Source organism: Peromyscus maniculatus, chromosome 8 (assembly GCF_049852395.1).
Source record: "Peromyscus maniculatus bairdii isolate BWxNUB_F1_BW_parent chromosome 8, HU_Pman_BW_mat_3.1, whole genome shotgun sequence".
NCBI lineage: Eukaryota > Metazoa > Chordata > Mammalia > Rodentia > Cricetidae > Peromyscus > Peromyscus maniculatus.
In genome coordinates, this window is record NC_134859.1 from 103228752 (window position 1) to 103246521 (window position 17770).

Sequence of the window (17770 nt, forward strand, 5' to 3'; positions counted from 1 at the left end):
TGCACGAATCCTAACTGGTCTTATAATAAAACCTGGAGCCAGATACTGGGGTAAATGTTGAAAGATCAGAGAGACAAAGGAACAAGCCACAGCACTTCTCACCACTACCAAATCCTCAGGCTGAAAGGGAGGCGAGATCCTGTCTCCATGAATCCTCAGACTGAGTCCTGAGTCCTCAGCCAAAATGGTTAAGTTCACCGGGCGGTGGTGGCACACGCCTTTAATCCCAGCCCAAGGGAGGCAGAGGCAGGCAGATCTCCGTGTAGCCAGCCTGGGCTACAGAGCAAGTTCCAGGAAAAGCACCAAAGCTACACAGAGAAACCCTGTCTCGAAAAAACCAAACCAAACCAAAACAACAACAACAAAAAAGAGGATTTGTATCTCTTCTCAAGAAAAAAAAATTTGTTGCATTTTGTCAGAGAATTTGATGCAATTTGAACGGTTTCCTCGGGACCGTGGGGCTCACTTCTGTCCACTGTTTCAGTGAAGGGAAGGCTGAGGTGGCGGTGAGGTGTTTGATGGCGGTAGCCTGCTGCACAGGGAAGGGGGAGATACCAAAGCTAGGTGTGAAGGCATGCGCCTGCAATCCCAGCATCCGGAGCTGAGGCAGGAGGATCAGGAGTTCAAAGCTAGCCTGGGCTACATGCTTCCTGTCCCAAAAGACAGGGAAGAAAAAAAAAAAAAAAAAGTCCAACAAAGCAATTAGGCATCTGCGAGCATAAGAAACACTCCTTTACAGCGACTTTGAGACGGTCCCTAAGGCCATGACCCTGGGGCTGTGCCGAGCTTCCCTGATGGGGACACCCAGCTTCAGGAAGTTGCCCACACTTTAGAGGTAGTTTATAAATTTCACAAGATCCACACAACAGCACTGAGAGGCTTTTTTTTTTTCCTGGAACAAGACAAAAGTTTGGATTGAAAACATAAGCACACCAAGCCAGGGAAATTCTGGAAAGAGAGGATTCCCGCTCTGCCACCCAAACTTGAAGGGAAGTCTTAAGAAAGAAGGCTGCCCAGAGCCCCACCACCCCTTGAACAGCAGCTTCTGGCTACGAAGCCCAAGCTGGCCTCAAGCTGTGGATCCCCTCGCTAGCCTCCCAAGCGTTAAGATTAGAGGAGTGTGCTGACCTGTCTGGCTGTTAAATGTGGTTTAATGAAACAGGATATCACACTTAGCCTAGGCTGGCCTGGGATTCACCATGTAGCACAGGCTGGCCTCAAACATCAGTCTTCTATCTTAGCTTCTGGAGAGCTAGGATTATAGCCAGGAGCCACCAAGCCTGGGTCAGGCAGGGTTTTTGTGTTTGTTTGTTAGACAGGGTCTCATTTTGTAGCCCTGGCTGTCCTGGAATTCTCTATGTAGACCAGGCTGGCCTCAAGATCACAGAGACCCACTTGCTTGCCTCTGCCTCCCCAGTACTGGGATTGTTGTGTGCCACTAAGCCTGGCTTTCAAGCCGGTTTTTGTTTTTGATTTTGAGATAGAGTCTGAGTAGCCCTGAATCTTGCCATGTACAACAGGTTAGCTCAGACCCTCCTGCTCAGCCTTCTGAGTGCTAGAATTACCACATGCAGATCTAAGCAGAAAAAAACAAATATATATATTTGGGGTGGTGGCGCATGCCTTTAAATCCAGCACTCAGAGTTTAAGGCCAGCCTGGTCTATACAAGTTCCAGGACAGCCAGGGCAACATCGTGAGACCCTGTCACAGAAACAAAGGTGGTGTTAGGGTGTGTCTCAGCGGTAGGTAGAGCATGTGCTTAGCATATTTGTACTCTGGCTTTCCTCCCCAGCACCAAGTCAATCTAAACAAAGGAACTTCGGGTGACAGCATCGGGCTTAGGCACAAGCTGAACACAGGATGACTTACCCAGAACAGGCACAAGCACAGATGAGCGGCCTCCTGCCCCGTACAACCCAGGACGTACCCTGTGCGATCTTGACAACCACACTCCAGTCCTTTTATCAACCTAAGTTCCTTCCCCCCCAGTCTCAGAAAGTCACACATTCAGTGTTACAGACCCAACACTCAGGCAGGAAACAACCCGCCCGCGAGCATGGCCGCGCCTCGGGGCCCTGACTCCTTTCCTACTTTCCTGGTTGCAGGTGAAGACAGCCAGCTGCTGATGCAGGACAGAGGGCCCTGGGAACAAGAGAGCAGAGGACACAGGTCGGGCAGGCTGCAGCCCTGGAGTTGACAGACACACAGCTGGGGTGCGGGCGGGGGGCACGTCCTGAGGTTTGGAGGCTGCAGGGGAGCCATGGTTCCCTGGAGTCTGATGAGATGGGAGCTCTCAGGTGAGCTTTGCAGAGTTAGGTCTCCTGACAGGTCCCAGATCTGTAGATGAGTAGGCAGGAGGGGCCTGAGGGTCAGTGAGGAAGGACAGAGGCAGAGATGGCAGGATCTGAAAGATAGAGGCTGCTGAAGCCTAGGTCTCAGAAGGGCTTGGTATTGGGAGGTGGAGGGGGAAACTGGTCCAGGTGCTGACTGAATGCCAAGATGGCGTCATGTCATGGCATGTGAGCCGAAGCTACAGAACACCTGCATACTGAAATAACAAGCTGATATTACCATCCCCTTCCTTCCTTCCTTCCTTCCTTCCTTCCTTCCTTCCTTCCTTCCTTCCTTCCTTCCTTCCTTCCTTCCTTCCTTCTTTCCTCCCTCCCTCTCTCCTCTCTCTCTCTCTCTCTCTCTCTCTCTCTCTCTCTCTCTCTCTCTCTCTCTCTCTTCTTTCTTTCTTTCTTTCTTTCTTTCTTCTTTGTTTTTTTTTGAGACAGGGTTTCTCTGTGCAGCTTTTGGAGCCTATCCTGGAACTCACCCTGTAGACCAGGCTGGCCTCTGCCTCCCCAGTGCTAGGTTTGAAGGCGTGTGCCACCACCGTCCAGCCTGTTTTATTTTCTTGAGAGACCTCACACTGCAATCTAGGCTGGCCTTGCTCTTACTATGTAACTTGGGCTAGCTTCAAATCACCAGCAATCCTCCTGCCTCCACTTCCTGGATGGTAGGCAGAAGCCACCATGGTTACAGAGTTTGATTTTGATTACTTTATTTTTAAACTGATGGTCTTAAATATTGACCATATTAGCTAAGTACAGGTCAGAAGGAAACCTCCGGTGTCAAAAGAAGGTAGATATCACTGTGCAACTGGGTCAGAGCCCCACCGGCCCAGCCAGACTGCAGAGGGGCTGCTAAGGACACTTAGGAGCTGGCCCAAGGCTCTCAGCCAGCTCGCCTTACACCCTCACGAGCCCTGCTCCACCTGCCCTATGGGTCTATGGTCTGTTTGGTGCTGGCCATGGAACTCGGGGCTTTGCCTATACTAAGCATGTGTGCTACCACTGAGTTACACCTCCAGCCCACCTATTAATAACTGTTCAAATAACTGCGCCAACCGATCAAGCCCCCATTTGCATGCCACCCCCCACTTCCTCTCTGAATTCACTCAGCCCATGGCTCACACTGCAGTTTAAGAACTGGGTAGAACACCTCCCTAGCAGTACAGTAGAAGACCAAAATGGGGTAATTTCCAGTCTCAGGATGACTCAGTGATGTCTGCAGGGGAGGAGTGGAGGAGTCTGCTGATCGGTGGGGGATGGACAAGGCTCTCTTCTGCCTGTTCCTCCCGGGGGTGGGGGTGGGGGAAGTCCCCCAGTTCTAGAGCAGAAGAGGCCACGTGCCCTCTGGAGGACACTGTCACCAGGGGTTCTGACAATGCCTCAAGGGGATGGGGAAGAGGCCGATGCAGGGTCAGGTCCCCACACCTGGGGCAGTACAGGGAAGGGATGTGCAGGCAGCCGGTCCAGGTGCTGACTCACAAGGAGAGGACTGTGCTCGATAACCTCCAAGCGAAGGGTGCTGAAAAGGCTCTCTCAGAAACCCCAAGCCATGCTTACTGCTGGGCCAGGGTCAAGTCTGGACCTCTTGCCTCAGTGGTCTCTACTTGGTTTGTGCTCTTGAGACCGGGTCCTATCATGAGCCCTGGCAAAAGTCTCCAGGTTCCTCAGTGCCGGGATTATAAATGCGTCTCCCCTAGCTCCTCCAGCCCTTATTTATTCATAGACAAGGTCTCACTAAGTAGCTCTGGCTGGCCTGGAGGGACCAGACTAGACTTAAACTCAGGGATCTGGACTACCTCTGCCTCCAGAGTGCTGTGCCTCCGTACCTAGCAATCTTATATTTTTTTCTTTCTTCTTTTTTCTTTTTGAGACAGGATTTCTCTGTAGCCCTGGCTGTCCTGGAACTCGCTCTTTAGACCAGGCTGGCCTCGAACTCACTTAGCTCTGCCTGCCTTTGCCTCCCCAGTGCTGGGATTAAAGGTGTGTGCCACCACTGCCTGGTTACTTTTCCATTTCTAACAATCAGCAACCCTAAGTACAACAGTCCCTGAAAAAAAAATTTTTTTTTTGACAGGGACAGTGCCTCAGTCTGTAGCCCTGGAATGCAACCTGATCCTCCTGCCTAGGCCTCTGGAGTGCTGTTACAGATATGAGCTACCATTCCCTCTCAAGATTTTGATGATAGCCATCACAGAGAGGTTGCTGGTGGCTGAGGGACCTGGGACTCCAGACTGTTGAGGATCCCACACGGCCTGTTGGTGCATGCCTGTAGTTCTGTCATTTGGGAGGTGGAGGCAGGAGGATTAGGAATTCAAGGCCAGTTTTGGCTACTTGGCAGCTCACAGCTGTCTGTAACTCCAGTTTTTAGGTCTGGCCTTCTTGGGCACTGTACCTGTAAGCATTGCAGCTCAGAGAGAGAGGGGTCCTGGCAGTTGTGAGCCAAGGAATACCACAAAGTCACCCTAAACTCGGCAGCTTACAGCCCTGCTCCAGGGAAAGGTTTCCCCAATGTAACAGCTCTGCCCAGACAGAGGAGGGTTCCCCAGCGAAGCTGTTACAGTTCTACTTAGGTGTCATGTCATCCCCGCCCCCTCCACTCCCTGATGTAACAACTGAAGATTTCCGGAGCAAAAGTATTACAGTTCTGCTTAGCTCCATTCTGGCCAAAGAAGGTCTCACACAAACCTTATTCAAGAGATATATTGGGGGGTTGGGGATTTAGCTCAGTGGTAGAGCACTTGCCTAGCAAGTGCAAGGCCCTGGTTTCGGTCCTTAGCTCTGAAAAAAAGAAAGAAAAAAAAAAAAAAAAGAGAGAGAGAGAGAGATTGGGAGGGAAGAATCCAGGAGGGTGGCTGCCTCTGCCATGGTTGAAAAAAAGCAGCAGCAAACTGAACAGGCTTATATGACTTCTTAGGGGTGGGGTTTTTCCAGGGTGGATATTTTCAGGGTGGGAATTGGTTGGATTTCAATCCCTGAGCTTGGACAAGCTCAGATATTGGCTGGATTTTGTGTTTAGGGATTGTTGGGTTTTCCTGCTCAGGGGTTGGTTGCTTTTTGGGCTGAACAGTGTTTCTTTGGCTCTAGTTTCAGGGCCAGGGTGTATTTCATTGGCTGGCCCTCTTATCCTACAGTACTTAACATGGTACACAGACATATATTCAAATGCTCATACACATAAAATAAAAATTTAAAAAAAATCTCTGAAAATATTGAAGAAAAACAAAAACAAGTAGAAGCAGCACTCTGGAGGGAGTGAATCTCTGAAGTTCAGCTAGAGCTACAGAGAGAGACCGTTTCAAAAGTTAAAAGATACACAAAACAATAAAAGACGGTGGAGCACGCCTTTAATCCCAGCACTCGGGAGGCAGAGCCAGACGGAGCTTTGTGAGTTCGAGGCCAACCTGGGCTACAGAGCGAGATTCAGGAAAGGCGTAAGGCTACACAGAGAAACCCTGTCTCAAAAAAAAAAAAAAAAAATCATAAAAGACAGAAAAACCAAGCCACCCCCCCCCCCCCCCCCCGCTCCCGCCACACACACACACACACACCAAGTGCTCCTAAATGAACACACAGAAGCCCTCCAAAATCCCTTTTCCTTGGGGGTAAACTGGGGCTCAGACCTGGAGAACCCCATGACAGGCAGATGCAGCGTATTTTCAGCACTTTGAAGATACATTCATAAACTCACCTTCACTCCCCTCTAGCGATCTAAAAATTTCCCTAAGTAAGTTATTTGGGCCTGAAGGTCACCTAGCCTATAAGCAGGCTCAGGGGACAAGTGACAAGAGGAAGACAGCTGGCCGGTGCTACAACACAGGCTGGAAGTACTTAGCTATCGCAGCCCTCATGATCTCATTTCACACTTAGCTCCTGGGTATATGTTGGAGTCTTGGGACCAGGAGGGCCACTGTGATAGGCCAGGTTGGCTAGTGGTACCCTCAAGACCTTGCCCAGTCTAACTTTTACCATGAGGCACGGTGGAGCCGATCCTGGTAGATGTCTGTTCAGGGGAGCAGCACTGAGCACAGACACTTCACTAAGAATCTGATCCAGGGGAGAAGTGGGAAAAGACCGATCAGAAAATCTGTGACTCAACACCATCACCTGATTTTACCATTCCTCCTGATGCTAAACTCCGGAGCCACTGAACAGATCGGGGCTAAGACCAGAGACCCAGCTCAGTCCTAAGAGTGCTTGCTTGGCCAAGTGTAAGGCTCTGGGTTCCCAGCACTGGGAAAAAAGGAAGACCCCAAAAGAGGAAGGGGTCAAGATGAGCAAGGACACAAATGGAGTGCGATGCCAGTTTCTGCCAGTCAATCTTGGGAATGTCTGCTCAGGTTCAAGGTAGCAAGCTAGTCTACATGGTAGGGTGGGCAGGCGCAGCACCCAGAAACTCCCTAGCTGTGACTCCAAAACAGAGGCTGTTTGCTCAATGTGATTTCTCTCGTTCAACCATTAACCATTGCTGTGTCACAGCCCGCATGTGTGGTTACCAGCCTTGGATCACCCTAGAAGCAGCATTGGTCAATGTGTCTCAGCTACTTCCTCAGAGATCAGCCTTTCTATACCTTCAGCAGAGGGGGAGAAGCCGTATAAGCCCAGCTCTTGGTCTAAACCAATTTCTGAATGATGAACTGTATCCCTTGTCCTAGAATCATAGCGGCTAGGTATGCCAGCCTGTATTAACAAACTTCAAGCCTTTAATCCCAGCACTCGGGAGACAGAGGTAGGTGAACCAGGCCAGCCAGGGCAACATAGTGAGAGAGACGTTGTCTATAAAATAAAGACCTTTTCAGGGAGAAATAAAGATGCACAGTGAAGAATTCATTGTATGTTTATTCACAGTTAATCACTACCTACCAAATGCTATCCGCAGAAGTTAAAGGATAAGTACATAGGTCTTTTTATTTAAACACTGATCTTTAAATATATACACAAAAAACTTAGTTCAGCAAGGCTTCATGATATACACCAATTCCAAAATAAAACAATCAAATGGCCCAGGTCTAACTCCAGAGATTATTTTTATCATCAGCAGGGAAAGAAGCAGCAGAACCAGGAGGGCGGGAACACGATCCATCTGGAAGGCGCCTCAGGGCTGGGTCCATCTCACAAAACGGAGTCCAGGGGAGACCCCACCCTGAAAAGCCCAGCAGCCCAGGGCCAGCACCAACTCCAAGGCAGAGTCTAGGAGTGGCCTCGTGTCTGCTGTGGGGAGGCGGCTGGGTGGAGAGGAGGCTGGGCGGAGAGACTGGTGTACAGGCACGTGACTACGGAGGACCGAAGGCTCACGGAGACAGGAGAGCTTTGCATGGGTCTTGTCTTTCTCACCTCACAAGGCTTCAGGGGATGGGGCAGCAGGACCAACCCACAACGCTGCTATTTGCACTCTTGGGCGGGTTGGAAAATACACAATTGGAGTGAGGATCTAATTCTAAGAGCAAGAAAAATGAAGCGCCATATTCTCAACTCCCACCCAAGGGCAGGCCTGTGACGGCCGCAGGAGGGCAGTCTGGGTGCCTCCTGCTCCTCGTCTTTTGTGTCTAACACTTGGGCTCCAGGCATCTAGAGGGCAGACCACAACTGAGACTGGAGCCAGGGAGCCGAGTGTGCCAAGAGCTCTGGCCCATCCAGACGGGGAATACCACACTCCCTGCTTCTACCGGCTCCTTTCTCTATCCTGTTTCCCCTGCCCTGAGAGGAAAGTATTTGCACAGGATAGGAGACCACTCAGCTGAAAAGCTCTGGACTGTCTTTAACTTATTTAAAAAAGGAAAAACACCACTCATAAACACCCTTGAAATAAGAAAAAAGGCACTATGAAAACAACATCTTAGCGACACCTGGAGGGGGAGCGGGAGGCGGCGCAGGTCTGCAGTGTGACTCAGGAACCACAGGCGGGCATCGTGCCTCCTTCCCTACCAAGTCCAACTTTGATGGAGTGCTCCAGGCTTGGGGCTGGAAGCAGATGCCCATCCAAGGGCCCCAGGTGCCCTGGCCGCCCCTTGCATGTGAAGAATACAGCTCTTTAGTCCATCCATCTCCACAGACATTTTGCATAGAGAAAATACCAGCCCACTTGGTTTCTTTTCTTTTATTATTGGCATCAGCTGGGACTATATGTGTGGCCTTAAACGTCATGCACTCAAGGGCAGGAAAGGAAGGACGAGAAAAAGGACAGGAGGGAACCAGAGCAGCGGTGAGATTCTGTAATAAAAACTGTAACTCAATTCAATAGGTTAAGTTTGGCATTATGAAATCAAACACCCCTTCCCACCCCCCCGAAGTTTCAACCTCAGTGAGAGGGTCGCAGCAGGACCCAGCCAGGTGTTCTGCACTCCCTCACAGGCTGTGACAGGCAGCATGTGGGTGTAATTCTTGTGAATGGTCTCAACTTTTCACTTCTTTAAATAATCTCTTTTGCTTCTTAGACGCTCCGGTTCACTGGGGTGACGTAATTGCGGGGAAACATGCCGGTCTGCCCATGGCAGGCCCCCTTCCACCAATTGGGATCCGAGTTATCTATGACATGGATGAAGTCTCCTCTGCGAAATCCCAGCTCACCATCCTCCTGGGGGTCAAAGTCAAACAGTGCCTGGACGTACGTTGGCTGCTGCAGGAGAAGCAGAGAAAAGGCATTTCTGAGCTGCCGGCTGCCTTGTAAGCTAACTGTTCCCAGGCGAGCAAGTGCATGCAAACCTCCCCTCCCAAAGCATCCTCCTCCTCTCCCCTACCCGTCCCCAAGTCCTGGGTGGGTTTGGAGTAATCCTTTACTAAAACCACAGGGGTGCATGTACCAAGGACACCTGGGTCACGAGGGCCACATTAAGCTAACAGGGAGCAGCAACACAGCCTACACGGGTCAAAGCAGTCATGACCCACACTCCTACAGTAAGTCAGGGCAGGGTGCGAGCAGACACCCTCCTCACAGGCTGCCGGGGCTGGAAGCACTTCCCTCTGGTGGATAAGGGCGGCCCGAGGAACAGGGAGGTGCTGTGGAGGCCCTGCTAGGGCCTCTGTGCTCGAGGGCCCCTCTCACTTGCTGGAAGGGACCCGGGGCTCTGGCTTACCTGTGGCACCTGCTCTATGTCCCGTAAGAATATCTGCTGGTTCCTGGACACGGATGTCGATCTGTGGTAATCTACCAGCTCATTCAAAGAATTAAACTTCACCACCCACAGGAAATACTTCCCAGCTCCGTCTCGGAGCACCTTGAAGTGCTGGACATCATTTCCAAACCTGAGGATGGGAGAAGAGGCATGAGGCAGCCACAGGGCTCCACCACAGGGCTCCGCAGGCTGTCCCGAACCTGCAAGTGTCCAGGGAGCTGCTGTCTGGTTGGCTAATCAGAGCTTGGAGATACAATGGCTACACAGCAACCCGAATCTTCAGCTGGACAGAGTGGGGACCATCCTGGGAGCCTCCTCTAGACCCCTCCTGACTGCTGGTCACAGGAACAACCCTCACGGAAAGGAAGTCCACCCACTCATTTCACTCGGAAGGTGCCTGTGGATCTACTAACACAGCCCATTAATGAAGTTACAGCTTTATCTGCTCTAATGGTTAAAAAAGCCACGTGGCATTCAAACACTAGTTCAGGTTGGCTTGGAGCTCATTAACTGGCTAAGCTGGTCTAGAACTCATGGTAATCCTCCTGCCTCAGCCTCCCCAGGGCTGGTATTACAGGTGTGGCACCAAAGCCATGCTTTCCACTGAGGAAGTGTCTCTCTATTTTCTTTCTCAGGGTAATGAGACCCAAGCATGAAGAAACAAACGCTTCTAGCACTAGACAACACGCTCTTCTGCACTGGTGAACAAGGCTATCATGTGTGACTGACTGATGCTGGCCGACTCACAGGGCATCTGCCCCGGTGACATCTGGACAAGACAGTCACTCGGCCTGGACACTGCCTCCTGTCCACTGCCAGGCCTCCACGTTTTCCAGGAGTTTCTCCTTCAGATTAAGGCTTAAAGAAGGTGAAGCAGTTCTAAGGACAACCCAGCAGATGGCAGCACTGAGCGTCAAGCTAGGGAAGCACACTGAGTTCTTCAAACACCAGGGCAAACCTGAAACCAGACACGGAACCCAGATACACCATTTCCCCCTCTAGACACATATAATCCAATAACGTTTAATTTTCACTGAAATGATTACAGCAATATGAAATCACAGAAGTTGTTTAAACTCCAGGAGTTGTTTCTGGATTTTCCAGTTGGTCTGTGGTAACTGAAATGGAGGAAAGTGGGACCAAAGCAGCTGGACGACCTCATGATGTTTTCACTGAGAAGCAAATGCGCTGGCGAAAGCCTCAAGAGGACCGAGGATCCAGGGTCCAAAGAGCGCAGGGTCCCCGAGAGCCAGGGTCGCCTCCGCCACATCTTTTTAACCTGACCCTGAAGATCTTGAAACTAGTGCCCCACCCCGGAGAACGTGCCACGTGAAGCAGCCCTCTGCAAAGACACTTGGAGTGAAGGCACATTTCATATTCTCCCCTCCCTCCCCTCGGTGTGCATGGTCCTGGGGTGTGAATGCACATGTGTGTGGAAACCAGTCAGTGTTGGGAGCCTCTCTGCCACCTTCTCTCACTGACCCAGCTGCTCAGTGGTTAGGCCAGGCTAGCTGGCTCCTGGGCTCCAGGGATTTACCTCTCTCTCTTCTCCCCCAGCTTTTCCACCGTGGGTCCTAACTCAGGTCCTCATGTTTACACTGTGGGTTCTTTACCAACCGAGCCACACTCCCACAGCCCCTGCTTTATTTTATTCCTAAAGGGACAACACATTAACTTCTTCAAAAGTTGTTTAATTTTGTTTTTCCCTGAGACAAGATTTCTCTGTGTAATAGTCCTGGCTGTCATGGAATATACTTTGTAGACTAGGTTGGCCTCGAACTCACAAAGATCCAGCTACCTCTGCCTCCCAAGTGCTGGCATTGAAGGCGTGCGCCACCGCCACCACCACCTGGCTAAGTTTTGTTTGATTTTAAAATTACATTTCTCTATATATGCATGTGTGTGCATGGGTGAGGTGGCCGTGGAGTCAGAGGGCAACTTGAAGCAATCAACTCTCTCCTTCCACCATGTAGGTCCTGGGGACAAATTGCAGGTCACTGGGTTAGATGACAAGCACCTTTACTCACTGGGCCATGTCACTGGCCAGGGTCTCATGTAGCCCAGGCTGACCTAGAACTTATGATCCTCCTGCCTCCTGGATTACACCCAGCTGTAGGCAGTGCTGGTGCTAGCAATGGAACCCGAGACACCCCCCCCCACACACACACACAAGCATCCCTTCTACCGTTTTAGGTTTAGATTCCTTTATGGACGGAAGCAGCTTGGTCTTCCTGTGTCTTCCGCAGGAGCATGTACAGAGCTGGGTCAGTCACTACCCACTGACTAATTCCTTGTTTCTCCTTCCTAGGCTGTTTTCCTGCTACTCCAGACAGCAGAGGTCAAGGGAAGCAGACACACACACAAGCCACTGAGGAGCTTAAAAACGCTCATTTACAAGCCCAGCCCATGAGGCTCTGTTAGGTCTGTACTTGCATGTGTTTATCAAGAACTTCAAAAGCCCTGCTTATAAGAGGAAACCATTCTCACACTCAGTTTGGAAAAAAAAAACTATAAGCCAGGTGTGGTGGAGCACACCTTTAATTCCAGGTGATCCCCTCCTCGAGTATGAGGCCAGCTTGGACTACAGATAAAAGTTCCAGGACAGCCAGGGCTACACAGAGAAACCTTATTTTGAAAAAACAAACAAACAAACAAACAAACAAACAAACAAACAAAAAAAAAGAAAAAGAAAAAAAAACTGTAAACAACCTTCAGTGGCATCAAATCTCACTTATTTATCCAATTCTCAGATCTCCATTGAGACGAAGAACACAACTTTGTTCTGGTGTCTGGAATGAAGGCCTGCCATTCCTACTACAGAAAGTGAAGGTAAGAAGATTCCAAGTTCAAGGCCAGCCTGCCATTCACTCACTCATTTACCGTGACACCAGTGATGGAACCCAGATCCTGCGTGTGCTACACCCTAGCTCCCAGTGTGGGCGATTTAGTGAGCCGCTGGTCAGTGTGTCTGAAAGCAAACAGCAGGGCTGGTGGGCTGGTTCAGTGAGGAGAGGCGCTTGTGCACAGACCTAGCAACTGGGGTCTAAACCTCGGTCCCTCAAGGTAGCAGAGAAAACGGATCCTGAGGAGTCTGTCCTCTCTCTTGCCCGGTGCTGGGTTAGAGGCACTGGGTTCCTAAGCCTTCCTTATGGACAAACAATAAAGTAAAGTGGATTAGCTATTCATGCCTGTCAGCCAGCACCCAGGAGCCCGAGACAGGCACACTGCCATCAATGTGAGGCCTGTCTCTGCTACACAGCAAGTTCCAGGATAGCCTGAGGTACACACACAGTAAGTCTGTGCTGAGAAAGAAATGATTGAAAAGACTTTTGAGGCAGGTTTCTGCAGTAACACATCAGCTAGAAAAAGATGACCAGTCAAACATCTATGGAAAGCCATTCCTTCTTAGAAGGATCTCACTACAGAACTCTGGCTGGCCTGGCGCTCACAGAGATCCACCTGTCTTGGACTCCCAAGTGCTGGGAGGAAGGCACACCATGCCTAACTCCTATTTGGACTTTTGAGACAGCACCCCACTCGGTTCATGGCAACCTTTTCAAGTAATGTCAAAGCCTCAGCTAGCATCTGGTCCAGGTAAGCAGCACCGGAGGCTGGGATGGCATGTGCCATCCCGTTAGAGGGTAGCAGCTGCACTGAAGGCAGGGAGGGACCAGGGCGGGCTGGCGGGGTCAGGAACTGGCTGTGTGTGCTGTCAGTTCCTGAAGGTTCACGCCACTGGGAACCTAAAACTTGGATCTGCTACAACCAGGCTTTGGAGGCAAACACTAGGATTCATGGAAAGATGTGTAACATGTTCCCAGAGCCTTGCCTGTCAGCCAATGGCAGCAGGCTTCTGTGGGCAGCTCCAGCAGGAAATACTTACTTGACAGACAGGGAGAAGTCCCCAGGGGCACTCTCACTCTCTCGGATTAGGAAGGCCCCATCATGCCGCTGTTTGCTAAGCATTTCTTCTGCCTTGGCTCTGGGGATTTTGCCAAAAAACCACCTAAGGAAGGAAGGCAAGCCGGTTAACATCTGCTTCCCCACAAAGAAACGGGCTGTACAGCTTCACAAGTAAAAAAGAGAGCTCTCCTTGGAGGAGGAGGCTCTTTACCCGCAGATCTCCTGTGAGGCTCACTGGCCCACTCTGGCTCCTGCCTTCCTAAGAGATGCGCTTTCAAGCAGCTTCGTCCACTCCACCCTCTACATCAGCTCTCGTCAGACTAGAGGAGACGATCCAAATGTGTCACCTGGAAACAGGTTTCTGAACACCCCCCCCCCACCCGCCCCTCACTGACTCATCAGAAAAGCACCCAGGAAAGCCCTGCCACAGGTGACGAAGACGGGAGAAAGGGGCCCTTGGGAAGCCGTTTCACACGAGTGCAGGGGGACTTGGAAGGACCAGAAGAAGCTGGAGGCAGGGCTTCTTCTGCTAAAGCACAAAGGGAGGCTTGGTCTGTGAGAAAGCAGACTCTGGATGGTACTGGAGGCCATTCTCTCAGGACAGGCTCAGGGTGCAGCTTTCACAGGCACTGGAGAAAGGCCTGAGGGGACACAGGTGGGGGTGGATGACACACTACCTACTGCTAAGACACTTGCCTAAAATTCCTAAATCCTTGAGTCTGAGTCTCAGCACCACCTAAAAGCCCGAACAAACAAAAACTGAACAGAGCACCAGGAACATCACAAGTTACTACACATAGAAAAGCTACTTAGAGCTGGGGGGCGGTGACTACACACGCCCTGAATTCCAGCACTCAGAGGCAGAGGCAGGTGGATTTCTTTCTTTTTCTTTTACTTTTGGGGGTGGGGTGGGGGTGGAGGGTGGTTTGAGACAGGGTTTCTCTGTTTAACAGTCCTAGAACTCGTTCTGTAGACTAGGCTGAAGAATTTTTATGAGTTTGAGGCCAGCCTGGTCTACAAAGTGAGTTCCAGGACAGCCAAAGCTACCCAGAGAAACCCTGTCTTCTAACAAACAAAAACAGCAAAGCTAGTTAGAAAAATAAACAAGAGAGAGGGGGGAAAAAAGGTTGAGGTCATGGCTGTCCAGCTATTTCAAATGAAAACCATCACTAATTAGGACAGAGAGGCTGTGAAGATCATCTTCAATATTTTACTATGTTTCAAAAGTAAGGCTGGGGCAGGGTGGCTCTATCAGTGCCTCTTACTAAGTACCAGCAAGAGGGAAGGGGGAGGAAGCAAAGCTGTTATTCCCACCAGCTAAGACCTACCTTACCTTAGATGGTAACTGGAATTCTTCAGTATGCAACTGATAATCACAACAGTACCAAACAGTCCATTATAGTTACAAATCTTATTTTATTTTACAAATTTTATTGCTAACTATTATTAATATTTTGGAGACAGGGTCTCCCTCAAACTCTTTATGTAGGTGAAACTAGACTCGAACTGCTGATTCTTCAGCTCCACCTCCCAGTGCTGGGACTACACGAGTGTACCACACTATCTGGGTCTGTTATTCTCTTTTGTGCAGTGGTGAGTCTACTCTGGATTCCCAGGCTAGAACTTGCTATGGAAAGGATGATGACCCGGAATTTCTGACCTTCCTGTATGGAGGGCTTGGCCACAGGTGTGTCCCACCCCGCCCCTGGTTTTATGTGGTGCTGGGGACTGAACCTTGGGCCTCATGCATGCCAGACAAGACCCTGGCAACTAAGCTACATAAACCTAACTTTCATAATTATCTCAATGTTTTATTTTGAGCTAGAGAAATAGCTCAGCAGTTAAGAGCACTGGCTTTTCTTCCAGAGACATGGGTTCAGTTCCCAGCACCCTAACAGCATCACAGCTAACAACCATCTCTAACTCCAGTACCAGGGCCATACACACAGGCAATACAACCATACATATAAAATAAAATAAAATAATTTACAAAAATGATGTTATTACTGTCACAGAAAACTAACTTTTATAGCCATCTTTTAATCTTAAAATTACTGTATACACGTGGAGGTCAGAAGACAACCTTGGAGGGTTGGTTCTGGCCTCACACCTTTTTGTGGGTTCCAGGGATCAAATTCAAGTAGTCTGGTTTTCGTGGCAAGTGCTTTCCCTGCTGGGCCGTGGTCTCGTATGGTAGCCCATGCTGTCCTGGAAGTCTATGGCCCACGCTGGCTGGCTTTGAACTCTCCCACTTCCATACAGCTGTCCAAGTGGTGGAATTTTAGTGTAAGCCACCAAGGCTGATGTTTGTTTTGAGATAGGACTTCATGTCTGGTCCACCTCGGCCTCCAAGTACTGAGAATTACAGGCATTTGCCATAGGCAAGGCTTATGGCTATCTGTCCTGGAACTCCCTCTGTAGACCAGGCTGGCCTCAAACTCACAGAGATCCGCCTGCCTCTGTCTCCTGAGTGCTGGGATTAAAAGTGCACACCACCATGCCTGGCTCTGGCTATCTTATAAACAGCCATACTGCAAGATATTTTCAAAAAATTCTGCCAGACTAAAACTAAAATTTAGCTAGAAGACACGGAGCTGCTAGAAGGGGCACCCCCAACACTGTCTGAATGAATCTGAATGCACCCAAATCTGTTTCATGACTTTCTCACTTTGCAAGCTCTGATGCCAGGCTGAGGAGAGACACCCCCCCCACCCCCCCCCCACCCCCCCCCACCCCCCCGCTTCTACAAATGCTGGAGAGTGAATCCTGTGGTGTCTGCGAGCAGGCCACACAAGGGAAACTCCCTGTTACCAGACCAGGAAGCTCGGAGGATACAGCCACCTTCTGTGGACTCTGGTACTTAAGGGTTTACTGTACGTGTGCAGCAGCATCTGGGACAGTGAAAAGTGCCTGTGCCCTCACCCCACACTCACTAGGAAGGGGCAAATGTTCTCAACAGCCGCTCTCTCTCTTCCTTCCTGGACCCTAAGATACTGCCACCAAGCATGTACTTAAAAAAAATTAATTCTTGCTGGGCAGTAGTGGTGTACACCTTTGATCCTAGCACTCAGGAAGCAGAGGCAGGTGGATCTCTGTATTTGAAGCCAGCTGGGTCTAAAGAGCTAGTCCCAGGACAGCCAGGGCTACACAGAGAAATCCTGTCTTGAAAAACAAAAACAAACAAGCAAGCAAGCAAGCAAAAAAAAAAAAAAGACACAATTTTGTTTTCAATTAAAAAATATTAGTGCTGGGTATAATGGCACATTTTGAGGCCAGCCTGGGCTACATGAGACCAATCCTGTCTCAGAAAAAAAAAAAGAAAGAAAAAAAAAAAAAAGCTGAAATGAATTCTAAATTGCAAGTACAATTTTATTTGCTAATTTTTTAGATAGGGTCTAGTAGACTAGCTGGTTTCCAACTCCTATTCTCCTGTCTCAAGGGTACTTGGATTAAAACCTGTGCAGCAGGCCCAACTCTCTAGTTGGATTTTTTGTTTGTTTTGTTTTTATTTTTGGAGACAAGATTTCTTTGAGAACTAGTTCTGTAGATCAGGCTGGCCTCAAACCCATGGACATCTGCCTGCCTCTGCCTCCCAAGTGCTGGGATTCAAGGCATGCGCCACCACCACCCTGGCTTCTAATCTAAATTTCTACAAAACAAATGCATTAAGAAATAAAGTGTCAGGCTGAGTGTGGTGATGCACACCTGAATTCTAGCACTGGGACGGAAGAGGAAGAAGGAATACCGGAACTTCAAGGCTGGTCTGGGTCACATACCGAAACCCTGTCTCAAAAACTAAAACAGAATGAAGCATCAGTTTGAAAACCATTTCACTGATCAAAAAACTTCTTGTGTATCTGCTCGTGGTTCAAGTACACAGGGTTTTGAGACTCTACACACCAGGAGGGACAGCTCACAGCATCCAGTTCTAGACTCTACTTTCACAGGCCATTTACAAACCCAATAAAAAGTATTACAGCTTGCAGTGCTGGAGGCAGAAGCCTGGGCCTTGTGCATGCCGGGCTAGTCCCCTCTACCACTGAGCTATACCAAGCCTGATAGGTTTCTTTAAATGGTGGTATTAATGTGTAACTGCATGCCTACAGACAAATGTTCTGCTAATCTTTAAAAAGACTGGTCTGTACTACCCTAGAAATAGCAAGCAAGGAAGCCAAGGGGGAGGAGAGATGTATTTTCCAGTGTATTATTTATAGCATGCCATAGGCCTCTGCCCACATGCACTTACTATGAAGATCGTGTGTGGATCCGCTGGGCACACACAACTCGTTGTCGGTCTTCATGTGGACACAAATGCATCATTAGGTGGCTGGCACTCTTATTTTGTGCCTGTCCTCTTTCTCTCCAAACAAGGGGGGGGGGGGTTCTGGCTTCTGGTACACCACACTGCGGTGCCACACTAA

General features: G+C 49.7%; 1 protein-coding gene across 1 annotated transcript in view; it reads right to left on the reverse strand.

Annotated features, from left to right (window-relative positions):
• Positions 1–7155: 7155 nt before the first annotated feature.
• Grb2 (growth factor receptor bound protein 2) overlaps positions 7156–17770 on the reverse strand; it is an 81878-nt gene continuing 71263 nt past the window's right edge. Inside the window, exons 4-6 of the mRNA XM_006993629.4 lie at positions 13330–13452; positions 9408–9576; positions 7156–8950 (exon numbers count right to left, since the gene is read on the reverse strand). Of these exons, the coding sequence (XP_006993691.1) occupies positions 8765–8950; positions 9408–9576; positions 13330–13452 (478 nt within the window). The 3' untranslated portion in view covers positions 7156–8764. The remainder of the gene's footprint in view (positions 8951–9407; positions 9577–13329; positions 13453–17770) is intronic.